This window comes from Peromyscus californicus, unplaced genomic scaffold (genome assembly GCF_007827085.1).
Source record: "Peromyscus californicus insignis strain IS unplaced genomic scaffold, ASM782708v3 Scaffold_24__1_contigs__length_46423439, whole genome shotgun sequence".
NCBI classification, from domain to species: Eukaryota; Metazoa; Chordata; class Mammalia; order Rodentia; family Cricetidae; genus Peromyscus; species Peromyscus californicus.
In genome coordinates, this window is record NW_026294535.1 from 25,314,909 (window position 1) to 25,328,202 (window position 13,294).

Here is a 13,294-nt window from a genome sequence, read left to right on the forward strand (position 1 = left end):
AGCATCATAAATGGAGAAAATTTAGAGCAATCCCATTAAAGTCAGGGATAAACAGGGCTGTCCACTGTCCCCACTCCATTTTAAGATACTATCTGGAACAGTGGTTCTCAACCTGTCGGTTGCAACTCCTTTGGGAGTCAATGGACCCTTTTACCGTGGTCACTTAAGACCATCCGAAAACACAGATGTTTACATTGCAATTCATAACAGCAGCAAAATTACAGTTATGAAGCAGCAACAAAAATCATTTTATGGTTGGGGTCACCACAACATGAGGAACTGTATTAAAGGGTCGCAGCATTAGGGAGAGGGAGAATCACTGATCTGGAGCAATAAAACAAGAGTAGAAAAATAAAGAATACAAGTAGGAAAAGAGCTCAAATGTTCCACTTTGCAGATGATGTGACATTTTACATAGCAGAATCCCCAAAGTTCCATCAGAAAACATGGAGAAATGAGCAATAATTTCAGCAAAGTAGGGAGAGAAAATTGGCTTAGTAGCCTTCCTATATTTCAATAACAAATAGGTTGAGAAAGAGATCCCATTCGCAACAGCCTATGAAATTAAAATATCTAGAAGTAAACTTAACCAAGGAAGTGAAAGGCCTCTACAATTAAATCTCTAATTTAAAAAAAAAATTGAAAAAGACACTAGATGAAAAAAAAAAGACCTCCCATGCTCCTGGGTTGGTAAAATGAATACTGTGAAATGAACAGTCTACCAAAAGCAATTTATAGACTCAATGTAATCCCAATAAAGATCTCTGCAATATTCTTCACAGTAATTGAAAAAAATTATCTTAAACTTCCTGTGGAACCATATAAGACCCTAAATAGCCAAAGCAAGACTGGGAGAATAAATCAGTGCTGGGGGGATGGATTACCATACAAGATTTCAAGCTACATTACAGAGCTATTGTAATAAAAAAAAAAAACAGCATGGTACTGTCACAAAAACAGACATACAGGCAAGTGGAAGAAAATAGAAGACCCAAATATGAGTGCGTACAGCTATAGCCTTCTGATATTTGACAAGGATGCCAAAAATTCACACTGCAACAAAGATATCATCTCCAACCAACACTGCTGGGAAAACTGGATGTTCATACGTAGAAAAATGAAGTTAAAACCATACTATTACCCCGAAGAAAAAAATAAATTCCAAGTTGATCAAAGACTTCAAAGTGGAGCCTGAAACCCGGGAACTGATAGAAGAACATATAGGTAATACCTAAGAAGATCAAGGTATAGAAAAGGGCTTTCTGAATAGGACTTCATTTGCTCTGAAATTAAGGCCAAGAAATTGACAAATGGGACTTCACAAAGCTAGAGTGTTTCTATGAAACAAAGCAAATAGTCTGTAAGGTGGAGAGACAACTGACAGAGTGGAAGAGAATCTTTGCAAACTATCCACCTGAGAGGATTAACATCTAGAATATATGAAGAATTCAAAAATAAAAGAATTATGAAAACAAATGGCCCAATTAAAATGAACACAGATCTCAACAAAGAGTTCTAAAAGAAGAAATAAAAAAATAACTAAGAAATATTTCAAAAAGTGTTCAACACCCTTAGTAATTGGGGAACTGAAAAATTAAAATTATTTTGAGATTTCATCTCACCCCAAAAAGAATGGCTAAATTTAAGAAAACAACTAATGACAGATGCTGGAGAGAATCTGGGGCAAGGGGAAACACAGTTGGTGGGATTGCATACTGGTGCAGCAACTCTGGAATTCACTGTATAGAGTGCTCAAAATGTTAAGCATAGATCTACTATATGATCCAGATATATCACTCCCTGGCACATATTCAAAGGGCTAAATACCCTACTCTAGGGATACCTGCTCAGTCATGTTCACTGCTGTTCTATTTACAGTAGTTAGGGAATAAAAACAATCTAAATGCCCTTGAACTGATGAATGAATAATGAAAGTGTAGCAACTATACATAGCTGTTCTATTCAGCCATAATAAATTAAAATCATAAAATCTGAAGGTAAATGGATGTAACTAGAAAATATTATACTGACTGAGTCAACCCTGTCCTGGAAAGACAAATGCCACATATTCTCGCTTTTATGGGAATCCTAGTTCTGAATATTAATGGATGTAAGTATATATCCTGGAGTAACTGTGGAGTTCAGTAAAGCAGAACATGGTGGTTGGGAAAGCAGGAGCTGAAGACACGGAGTAGCTGGACACTGGTGCTGTGAAGAGGAATGGGAAAGATGGGAAGAGGGAGACCAGTACAGTGAGGGAAGAAGGAGGGATAAACAACACAAAGGATGTTTAATTGAGATGCTGCTCAGGAGATCACGAGACTCGCGAAACAGTAAAGATGATCGGTTGCCTCCCAGTCCTTGAAGGTAAGACCCTATTGCTGGAGACACTACACACTTCAGACACAGGATTTGAAGAACTGAGCCGGAACTGATCTAGAAACCTTCTTCCTGAAGACTAGCTCTCATAGTGTCCTAGGGTTGTTATGCTGTGATGAAACACCATGACCAAAAATAACCTGGGAAGGAAAAGGTTTGTTTGGCTTAAGCTTCCACATCACTGTTCATCACTGAAGGAAGTCAGGACAGGAACTCAAACAGGGCAGGAACATGGAGGCAGGAGCTGATGCAGAAACCATGGAGGAGTGATGCTTATTGGCTTGCTTATTATGGCTTGCTTAGCCTGCTTTCTTAAAGAACTTAGGACCACCAGCCCAGGGTTGGCACCACCCGCAATTGTCTGGGCCCTTCTTCATCAACCAATAATTAAGAAAATGCCCTATAGTTTTGCCTAAAGCCCAATCTTATGAAGGCATTTTCTCAATTGAAGCCCTCTCCTCTCAGATGACTATAGCTTCTGTCAAACTGACATAAAATTAGCCAGCACACTTAGTGTCCAGAGATGGTAGGCAAATTGAATGGAAGAAAAGTAACCAATAGTTCTACCCAAATATAAAGCCTATAAACAACAATGACCACTATAAGTAAGATATCCCAAGGGTACAATAATGCCTCTTACCTATTAGAGATAACAGTTTGGTGGTAGAAATTATGCAAATTAGACTCAAGGCACACTAAATAGGAGGGAATTCTTGCCTGGTCCTGTAAAACTTGCCAACTACAAGTGGCTAATGAGACCACAAAATCAAGAGGAGAACACATTGCTGCCACTTTATTAAAAAAAAAATAAAATTTCTAGCTCCATGTTGAATATGTATCCTTATACCCACAGATACATGTAGCTCCCGTTCCTCATCAAACTTTGTTTGCAGTAGACAGAGATCATTACAGAGAGCCATCAGTGATCAAACTACAGAGAACAACTGACCGTGGGTTGTCCAACCCTGATCAATTGATCTACAACACAACCCCCATACCTAAAAGTCAGAAATAATTGCAGTAGAAAGATTGTATTGTAAGAGCCAGAGGACCAAGACATCTGCTGTGAGCTAGTGTCTTCTGTATATGACAGAAAAACTGCCCACGTGAACTCTCAAAAATTCTGTCCGCTAAACAAAACCTGAATAACGACAAATCTAGTTGAAGTGCACTGTGGGTGGTATGAATCTCACTAGGTCCTACTCTTAGATAAAGTTCCACAGGGAGAAGCAGTCTTATCTAGGGAAGAGCCCCCTGACACATTATCTAGCTGCAATGAGTCAGCCCTAAATACACAAGCATATAAGTAACGTTAAATGAACTCAGCAAGCTGTATTTATGTGTGTGTGTGTGTGTGCATAAAAACTAATTAAATAAAAGGTAGTAAATTTAACAAAGAGTGGGGAGGGATATAAGAGCAGTTTGAGGGGAGAGGGCAAAGTGGAAATTATGTAAAGGCAGTACTCATGCATGAAATTTAAAAAATAAAAAAATTAATTAAGAAATAGAAACACACTTGATAGACGTTATAATTATATAATACCAAATCAATTACCATTTTTCTATAAGAAATTTAAAGTCATTCAGAAAGGGCAGCCCCTTTTATGAATGGTAATTCAATGATGCTTACTATGGGACTTGTGAAACAAGGGCTCATAGGGAACGTCAGTTCTTTAATATATAAGCAAAAGCGTCATTAAAGTTTCTCTATTTTTATTTTGTAGAACTATTCGAAATAGACCTTATTACTCTACTTTCTAGAGAAAGGCTCATTGGGCAGAATCACACATAAGCATAATGTGGCATAAAAGCTATGCCCAGAAAAATACATTAACCACATATTTATTTGCTGGTAGATGATGTTCATTCCACTGTTCTTGAGTGACCCCACTAGAAAGATCACAGTTTTTCATTTAGAAATTTAATTCTGAGATTGGTGCTGGCTAAAAAAATATCCATGTAGGTTATCTTTTCTATCTATACACTTTAGACATATGAGAAATTTCAAGATTTTCTCAGACATACAAATCCAGGAATCTGCCAAAAGATGACATCAATATATCATTTCTAGAACCAAAAATAATCTCTCTTGGTTTATATGTTCATAAAGATAAGATATATGGTTTAATGTGTTATATGTATATTTGTCACACCAAGCTAACAATAATTAAAATAATTTATCTTTAATGAGCAATTACTGTGTAATCATGCCCTTTCTATCCATGGAGCTAGGTATAATCATTATCTTCATTTCACAGACAAGGCAAAAGGCATGGAGCTGAAGAATTAGTCTATCCTGTATGAACACGAAAACTTAAAATGAGTTTAAAGCTGAAGAAATCAGTTGGAAATGACTACAGCTTTCTTAAGTTTTATTAGTGCTAAAAACTAATGTGATACGCCATGAACAACATGCTGTTCTTCACACTGTCTTCATGCAAGTTCAAGCAAAAAGTAGTTATGACTAACCTTTATCAAAAAAACCTGGCAATCACTGATATAGTCATATTCCAACCCATCAAAGGAATAATAATGCCGGTCCCCATAGACTGTGCATACAGCAGGACATGGATAATATGTGCAATTGAACATCCCCCGCCGACAAACACTATTAAAAAAATAACAAGAGTTATCTTACAGAGAAATTAGGTTCAAATTAGTATTTGTATTTTACGTGTATAGATGCTTTGCCTGTATGTATTTCTGTGCACTATGTGTGTGCATAGTGCCTGTGAATGCCAGAAGGGAGTGTTGGATCCCCGGAACTGGGAAATCAAACCAGGGTCCTCTGAAAGAGCAGCCAGTGCTCTACTGAGAAGCACCACTGCAGCACTGGCAATTTTCAAGTAGCCTAAACATTTGTTCTCAGAAGCATTTGGAGGCAATAATCCTTATAAATATTGCCAATTCATTCTGATAATGCCTTTTACAGTGACAAGTTTGTCATGTACATTTATAGTATCGGACACCAAAACTAAGTCTGGGGCACACAGAAAATAGATAATAGAATGAAACTTTTATATTCAAGATTCTACAATCGAAATTTTAGAATACTTGAATATATTTTAAGGAAATTTTAGCAAAAAATAATTTTTTGTGACACTATGCTCGTTGACTTCCAAACAGGAAAGCTTCTATTGAATAAGGCCTTCTCTTTGTAACACTTAGCGTTTTCTTATAAGCTTGTGATGTTTCTCCTATTGTTGCCAAAGTGTGATATTTCATGCTTCTAGGCTAACAAACATGCATTGAAAATGCCATGGTCCCCTCGTAGAAATTAGCTACTCAACTCCCAGTGGCCTCCAGCTCTAATAAGCACAAGCTTGATTATGATTCCCTTTTGCTAATCAGACACGTCCAGTCATGTCAGTCAAACAGTTGAAATGAATACATTTGCTGAAGGAAAACTTCCGTGGAATAAATGACCATTCTTACCAGGTGTAACACGGCGTAGAGATGACTTCCCCCGAGACGTATTCCCAGTCTTTCCAGATGCAGGGACAGCTGTCAGGAACATAGCATCTCCCTCTGTGTTCTGCCATCCTTCCAAATGAAAAGGTAGCAGGATCAGAGAAAACTGCAGGTGTCAGGCGGGCTTTAAGTCTACAATTTTATCATATCCAACCCTGTGTTTTGCCTTGGAAAATGAATCTGGTCTTCCCCCTTTTTCCCCACAAGGAAAGGTCTTCCCCCTTTTTCCCCTTGTGTATCACAGTATTAACTAAATGCCAAGCACATGATCAGATATGGTTTGACCTTTTGTTATGTAGCATAACGAATATAAAACCGAAGTGTATGTTTCTAACATGGTGGGTTGTTCTAGAAAAAGCACATTTGAAGAGAAAATAGGTGACCAGTCATCACTATTAGCTACTAAAAGAGGCCATGTTGTCTAACAGTTCCTGGTGAAATAGTAAGTTATGGCATCAATAATGTTTTCTGCTAAAGGATTTAGAGAGCAAACAAGCTTGTTTCTCAGTGCTAAGATATAAAATCATGACAGTTTGATTTGGGTGTATTTAAATGAAAATATGTCAAGTATTTCATGTTCCTTTATATTAATATGCTGTTTTGAATGTTTGCTTTGAAGTATTACCTCCTTCTTAAAAAATTATCCCAGAAAAAAACTATCTAAAGATGTCTAATACTACAAAATGTTTAGAATATATAATTTAATATTAATATAATAATTGAAATTCATAATATTGGAAGAAATAGTATGCTACCAAAATATTATAGTATTAAGATTAAATAAATCTGTATTGCATAGACTACACATATATTCTAATACCCTCATTGTAAATATAAATATAATTTTTCAATATTCTTAAATTTTCCCCAAAATATTATATATAAACTGAAATAATTAACAAGTATTATATAATAAATATAATGATAATATGTTCTAAATACTATTTAAATATATAATGAAGTCACTAAAACGTAACATTTATGTGAACCTTGATAATTAATATCAATATTTATATGAATAAGTAATTGATTAAATAGTTTTAATAAAACAATAGTCAAATGATAAATTATACCATTACTAAAATATATAGAATGCATTTTTTAATGAATTTTCTTAAAAATGCTATAATCCAATGTTATAAAACATAGGGCTGAGGATTTACATCCATATATATATATATATATATATATATATATATATATATATGTTGCCTAAATGTATGAAATCCTGGATTCCATTCTCAGAACAATAAAAAAAATTATCATCAAAGTTTTAAACCCTGAATTCCTACCAATTCCCTCATCAGAAATAACCACTCATGCTTTTAGACCTCTGCTGTCCTCATAGCTCTGCGTATACAGTGTAGTGCTTCCTTATCGGTGTACACAGTCTGCTAGACTTGACACTCTACTCAAGAGAACAATGATATTTGTTATCGTTTAGCCATGGAATAAACTTCTTTGTTGAGAAAGAATGGATAAAGAAATGTATGTGTGTAGCTAGAGTTTGCCTGCCTGGCCCACAGTCAGGACAAATCTCTCTCACCTGCCAGTCCCACAGCCACTCAGACCCGACCAAGTAAACACAGAGACTTATATTGGTTACAAACTGTATGGCCATGGCAGGCTTCTTGCTAACTGTTCTTACAGCTTAAATTAATCCATTTCCATTAATCTATACCTTGCCACATGGCTTGTGGCTTACCGGCATCTTCACATGCTGTTTCTCATCATGGCGGCTGGCAGTGTCTCTCTGACCCAGCCTTCCACTTCCCAGCTTTATTCTCCTCCTTGTCCCACCTACACTTCCTGCCTAGCCAATGGCCAATCAGTGTTTTATTTATTGACTAATCAGCAACACATTTGCCGTACAGAATATCCCACAGCATATGTGTGTAAAGGATGCATTGTCTGGTTCAGTTTCTTTCTTAGTAATCAGCTATTCCCTGGGTTTCACACTCTCACCTCACTTTTCCAAACTTGTCATCTTCTTGACTTTAAATCTTGGTTCTTTTTGTAAAATTCTTCTCATTGTTTAAGTCTCACTTAATTCTCTCTTTTCTGTCGGTCTTCTTTGTCCCTAACTTCCTCACCACCTCAGTACGTAACAATGTGTGTAAACTTTTCATAGAGGATTAATCGCAGTGAACTAAATATTTGATTGGATGTAGTGAAAAAGACCCCAATAACAAAAGTGAGTACCTTTGTTTACTCTTGTACAGACACTACCTTAAAATATGTCACAGACTCATTTTAGCCTAAGGATAATGCACTATAGTAAATTCCGTTTTCATCTTATGTGTGTATTTTAATGCCTCCTCCCAACCCTCTTCCCCAAAATACTGTTTCATTAACCTTAGTTGTTTCAGTCAAATGGACCATGATCTCTGAAGACCCAGACAAAGCAATAGTCTTAACTGGTTATGTGGATGACTGATGAGTTTTTCATACATAATTAAAAACCGGGAGCAGGAGGAGGAAGACACAGCCTCTTTGGTTGGCAGGGAGGAGAGATGTAATAAACACTGACCAGACACCTACCATATAACTGATGTGTTATGATGTACTCAGCCATCCATGAAACAAATACCACTGCACTCATTTTTAAAAGAAATTGAAACTGAGCAACTTGCCCCAAGGTTATTTAATAAGGATGGCCAATATCTGAAACCCTTTATATTGACTTTTCCTCTATTTTGCATTATTTCAGTGCAGTGATTTCTAAACTAGGTCCCTATAGACCTTTTATAGCCCTGACCCTGTCAGGATCTCTGGGAAAATACATGATATACTAAGGTATTGTCTCAACATGAGCCAGAAAAGGTCACACTGAAGAGAAGATAACTTAATTACCATCATCGACTTTTTACTAGAAGTGTTTCTGTTCGCATTTTCTTTTTTCTCAATCAACCAGAAGCATCTTGGTTGCTTCTAGCTCTATCTATTTCAATACTATTAAGGAAGGAAGGATGGCACTTCTCTATGTTTCTTAATAAGGTTAGTCAGGAAAGAAATGTCAAGTGTGAACTGGAAGCCAAAGGTAATAGTAAACAGCATCAGACACGGAAATAAAGTTTAGATATGGCTTTAATCGGCCATGCATCCCAACAGTCACAATCAAACAGATCAAGCAATATTGTAGGTTTTAATTATTGGGCCACAATAAACATTTTCTTTCCCTTGTCCTGTAGACAAATTGTTTTCCTTGCTCATTTGTTCTCTGGTCTGGTTTCCACCCGTCTTTATTTTTCACATATGTTGGGCTCTTGTTTATTGTGACCTTCTTTCTCTCCCTCATGTGCCCTTCTTCTCTCAACAGATTGACACCATTCCCTGATACTTGACTCTTTGGAGCCATTTAGACAAAGGTGATTCTCCCAGGAGGCAAACCACAAGCCCTCCCCCTCCTATGCTCTTGCTTCTTATGAGTTGATCCCGGGAATGTCTTTGTAAAATGTGTTCATTGAGGAAGAAAGAGTGACCTGTTTACCTGAGATGGTCCTCCCTCTATTCATCATTAGACAAGCAAGAGCCAGGGAGAACGGATTGTATGAGTGCTGATAAGGAAGCAAACAGCCTCCAGATTCTATGTCTGTTACAAGTATGTGGTATTTCTACAGCAGAAAAAAATGTATGAAGAATAGATAGCCTGCAACTAAATTGTGATTCATATATATTGAATACACTCTACACACACATGCACATACACTTACCTTATAATATCTTAAAGATCGTACAATGCCTGCCTAGTTGGGGCTTAAGAGGAATGTGTAGAAAAATCATTCAACTAACAGTGGCAGAGCTGGAATTGGAGCTCTGTTGTGAATGAGGTCAGAGTACCCACTTAAAAGCAACCTCCTGTTTAGCCTCAATATAGTTACCTTCAATGTTTATAATTAAATCAGTTGGCTTCACTATTACAAATTAATGTCAATGACAATCACTGCATCAGTGGAATATATATGTGTGTGTGTGTGTGTGTGTGTGTGTGTGTGTGTGTGTGTGATGTATACCTAGATGGTGCCTTGAGTGAAGGTGACTGATTGTGTCACTTTTTCCAAACCTGTAGCTGAAAAGGGAGAAATCCCAACCTTATCTTAAAATGTGCTCTCTCTTCAATTCAGTGCATGACTCTAGTGATATTGCACAATGTTAAATTAGCTGAGCAAAATAGTTACAATAATCTGGCAGCTACCAACGCAAAGTTAACCACTGGTCAAAACAAAGATTTTAGCTATTCTTGTAAAAAATAGTTTTAAATTATTTTTAAGTAAGTATGTGTGTGCATATGTGTGTGTGTGTGATAGGTATACATGGACCTAAGTGTGTCATGCTTTGAATATGGAATCAGCTCTCTCCTTCCACCTCTATGTGGGTTCCAGGGATCCAGCTCAGGTCGTTAGACACCCAAGGCAAGCTCTATTAACCACTGAACCATCTAGCTGGCCCCAAGAATATTTTTAAGAGACCTTACTTTTCCTGTAAATCTTGGAGGATTGTATTAGCAAGATAAGGGAACTCACCCCGAAGCACAAACACAGCCACTTATGCAGGGTGAGGATGGAGCACAGGTGAAGTTCATGGCCAGGTTTGCACACGTGGTCTCACAATTTATACCACCAGCTGGTAATTCAGGGTCAGGAAACCTGCAGTCAAAGTACTCCTTCCCTTCTGGGCAGATGGGGACTTCAGATAGAAGCATGGATTAGAGATAACATGGCTTTAACTTTGTATTTGCTTCACAGTCTTATGCACAAACCATCCGGAAAAAAATCCATAGACCAGAGTATCGCTATAACTAAAGGATGTTCTCATGCTGTGATCCTTGAGTGGATGAGCTTATCAACATTACCTAGCCAGAGTCTGCCTGGTCATCAAACTTTCCAAAAGCTATTCCAAACTTGAAAATCTTAGCCACCTTCCCTGGCACTTCAATAAGTAATTAGCATATAATTTCTTGAAGTACAAAAACAGGGTACGTTGATTAATTCAAACACCAATTTTTTTTTATCATTTTTCTTTATTAAGAAATGTTCTACTCACTCCACATACTATCCACAGATCCCCCCTCCTCCCTCCTCCCATCCCCCAGCCCTCTTTCCCAAGCCACCCTACATCTCCACATCCCCCAAATTGAGGTCTCCCATGGGGAGTCAGCAGAGCCCAGCATACTGAGCCTAGGCAGGTCCAAGCCCCTTCCCACTGCACCAAGGCTGTGCAAGGTGTCACACCACAGGCACCAAGTTCCAGAAGCATTTCCATAGACCAGGGACAGATCCCGATCCCCCTGCCTGGGTACCCCCCAAACAGTTCGAGCCAAACAACTGTCTTCCATATCCAGAGGGCCTAGAAAAGATCTTCACCAATCCCACATCTGACAGAGGGCTGATCTCCAAAATATATAAAGAACTCAAAAAGCTAGACATCAAAATACTGAACAATTGGGGTTGGGGATTTAGCTCAGTGGTAGAGCACTTGCCTAGCAAGCGCAAGGCCCTGAGTTTGATCCTCAGCTCAAAAAAAAAAAAAAAAAAAAAACTGAACAATCCAATTAAAAAATTGGCTACAGAGCTTAACAGAGAACTCTCAACAGAAAAATCTCAAATGGCTAAAAGGCATTCAAGAATTGCTCAAACACCAATTTTTTAAGGGCTGAAAACTATAATACATATTTTAACACTTATGAAGCCATAATAAATGCATGTAACTTCTTGACCTTGCCTGGCCTATGAATAATTATTTTTATCAGTTTTTACTATACTGTAAGTATAGAAGTGGCCACTGTTATAGAGGCATGATGGGGACTTCCTGCTTCTCCAGAAAGCTTTGGATCTGTCAGGAATCAAATAAGACACTTACATAGGATCAGAAGGATAGAATCGTGAGGATTCCATAGAGAAAGCAGGCTGCCTAGGCATCCTTGCTTTAACTACGAGCTGCCTTTAAGTAAGAGGCGCATAGTGAGGATTCCCAGTAGCTACCATGTTCATTGTGAGGCCCTGTAGCGTAGCCTGTAGAGAAGCCCCAGACTGACCTAAATCTTGACAAGGTAAATCTAGAACATGTAATTCAAAGGACATCTTATTATTTTGTGTTCCAAGAGACGGGTCTCACTATCAAGCCCAAGTTGGTCTGTAATTCCTGCCTCTGCTTTATCCTCTTTAACTGGGAGTAGAGAGATATATGTCACTATGTTCAGTTCCAAGCTGATTTATAATGATATATAGTTGTGTATTCAAATAAGTAACAGAGCCTACATCTCACTATCTAACAGAATGAAAACCAAGAACTGTCATTTGCCCAGAATTTTTCTGTAGTCACTGAAAATCTGGGGCTATTTCTTCATCTGATGAAAATACAGAATCATACAGTTAGTTCTCTGACTTGAAGATCTTCAGGATATATACTCCTAGTGGAAAGTAGCATCCTAAAGGAAATGGCAATGGATATATTTTATAAACCTATTGTTTCTATTTTTCGTTTTTATAACAGAGTCTTACTTACAAGTCCTGTTTGCTTCTAACTCAGCATAACTGAATCTGACCTTAAAATCTGGATTGCCTTGCCTCCACCCACTCAGTGATGGACTATAGGAGTGTTGACGCCGTGCTCTTATTCCATGCTATTTTCAATTCACTTCTACTAATACTAGGACCATGCTACCCAAACACACCCCAGACCCCAGGAGCACTGACATTACCTTGGCTGTGGGTAGACATTCAGAAGTTCTGGTACTGCTTCTCAATCAGAATCAGAACCTAAGGCTTAGCAAGATCACCAGTCCGTTGTGTACACATTAAAGCTGAGAAGTATTGATCTAGGATAGAGTTTTCTGATTTCTGATCCACAACTGTGTTACAACCAGAATCTGGGTGTTATCCCTAAAGCCTGTTGGCTACCTGAGTTGGTTCTGGGGTAGACAGTATAAAGGTGACATGCCCCAACTGACCATCTGTGTCTCTAGGCCAGTGGTTTTCAACCTGTGGGTCGGGACCCCACTGGCAACCTTCTCTCTCCAACAATATTTACATTATGATTCATAATAGTAGCAAAATAACAGTTATGAAGAAGCAACAAAAAAAATTTATAGTTGGTAGTCACCGCAAAATGAGGAACTGTATTAAAGGGTCACAGCATTAGAAAGGTTGAAAACCACTGCTCTAGACAGCATTATATGTTTACCTCCTACTGCCCCTCAAATACTCTGCAATTCTTGATGTGAAAAAAGTCAGGAATCATTGGAACACTGTGCTGACTGCCTGATATTACTATATGCACGTGCTTGGGTAAGAAAGCATGGAAGGGACTGGATGCCTTCCTTCAGAAGGGTAAGAGGCAGTGTTTGAGAGACAGGCTCTTTATCTGGAACTCACCAGTAGAGGGCGTTGCTGGCTCATCACACTTCACAGTCCCATTTGAACACTGGCTAGAAGTAAAGAAATTG

The 13,294-nt window shown here is 38.0% G+C and overlaps 1 protein-coding gene across 3 annotated transcripts in view; it reads right to left on the minus strand.

Annotated features, from left to right (window-relative positions):
• Otogl (otogelin like) overlaps positions 1-13,294 on the minus strand; it is a 150,632-nt gene that overhangs the window by 83,450 nt on the left and 53,888 nt on the right. For all 3 annotated transcript variants that reach the window (XM_052753281.1, XM_052753282.1, XM_052753283.1), the window contains exons 22-25: positions 13,224-13,276; positions 10,374-10,536; positions 5,815-5,922; positions 4,849-4,987 (exon numbers count right to left, since the gene is read on the minus strand). In XM_052753281.1, the coding sequence (XP_052609241.1) occupies positions 4,849-4,987; positions 5,815-5,922; positions 10,374-10,536; positions 13,224-13,276 (463 nt within the window). The remainder of the gene's footprint in view (positions 1-4,848; positions 4,988-5,814; positions 5,923-10,373; positions 10,537-13,223; positions 13,277-13,294) is intronic.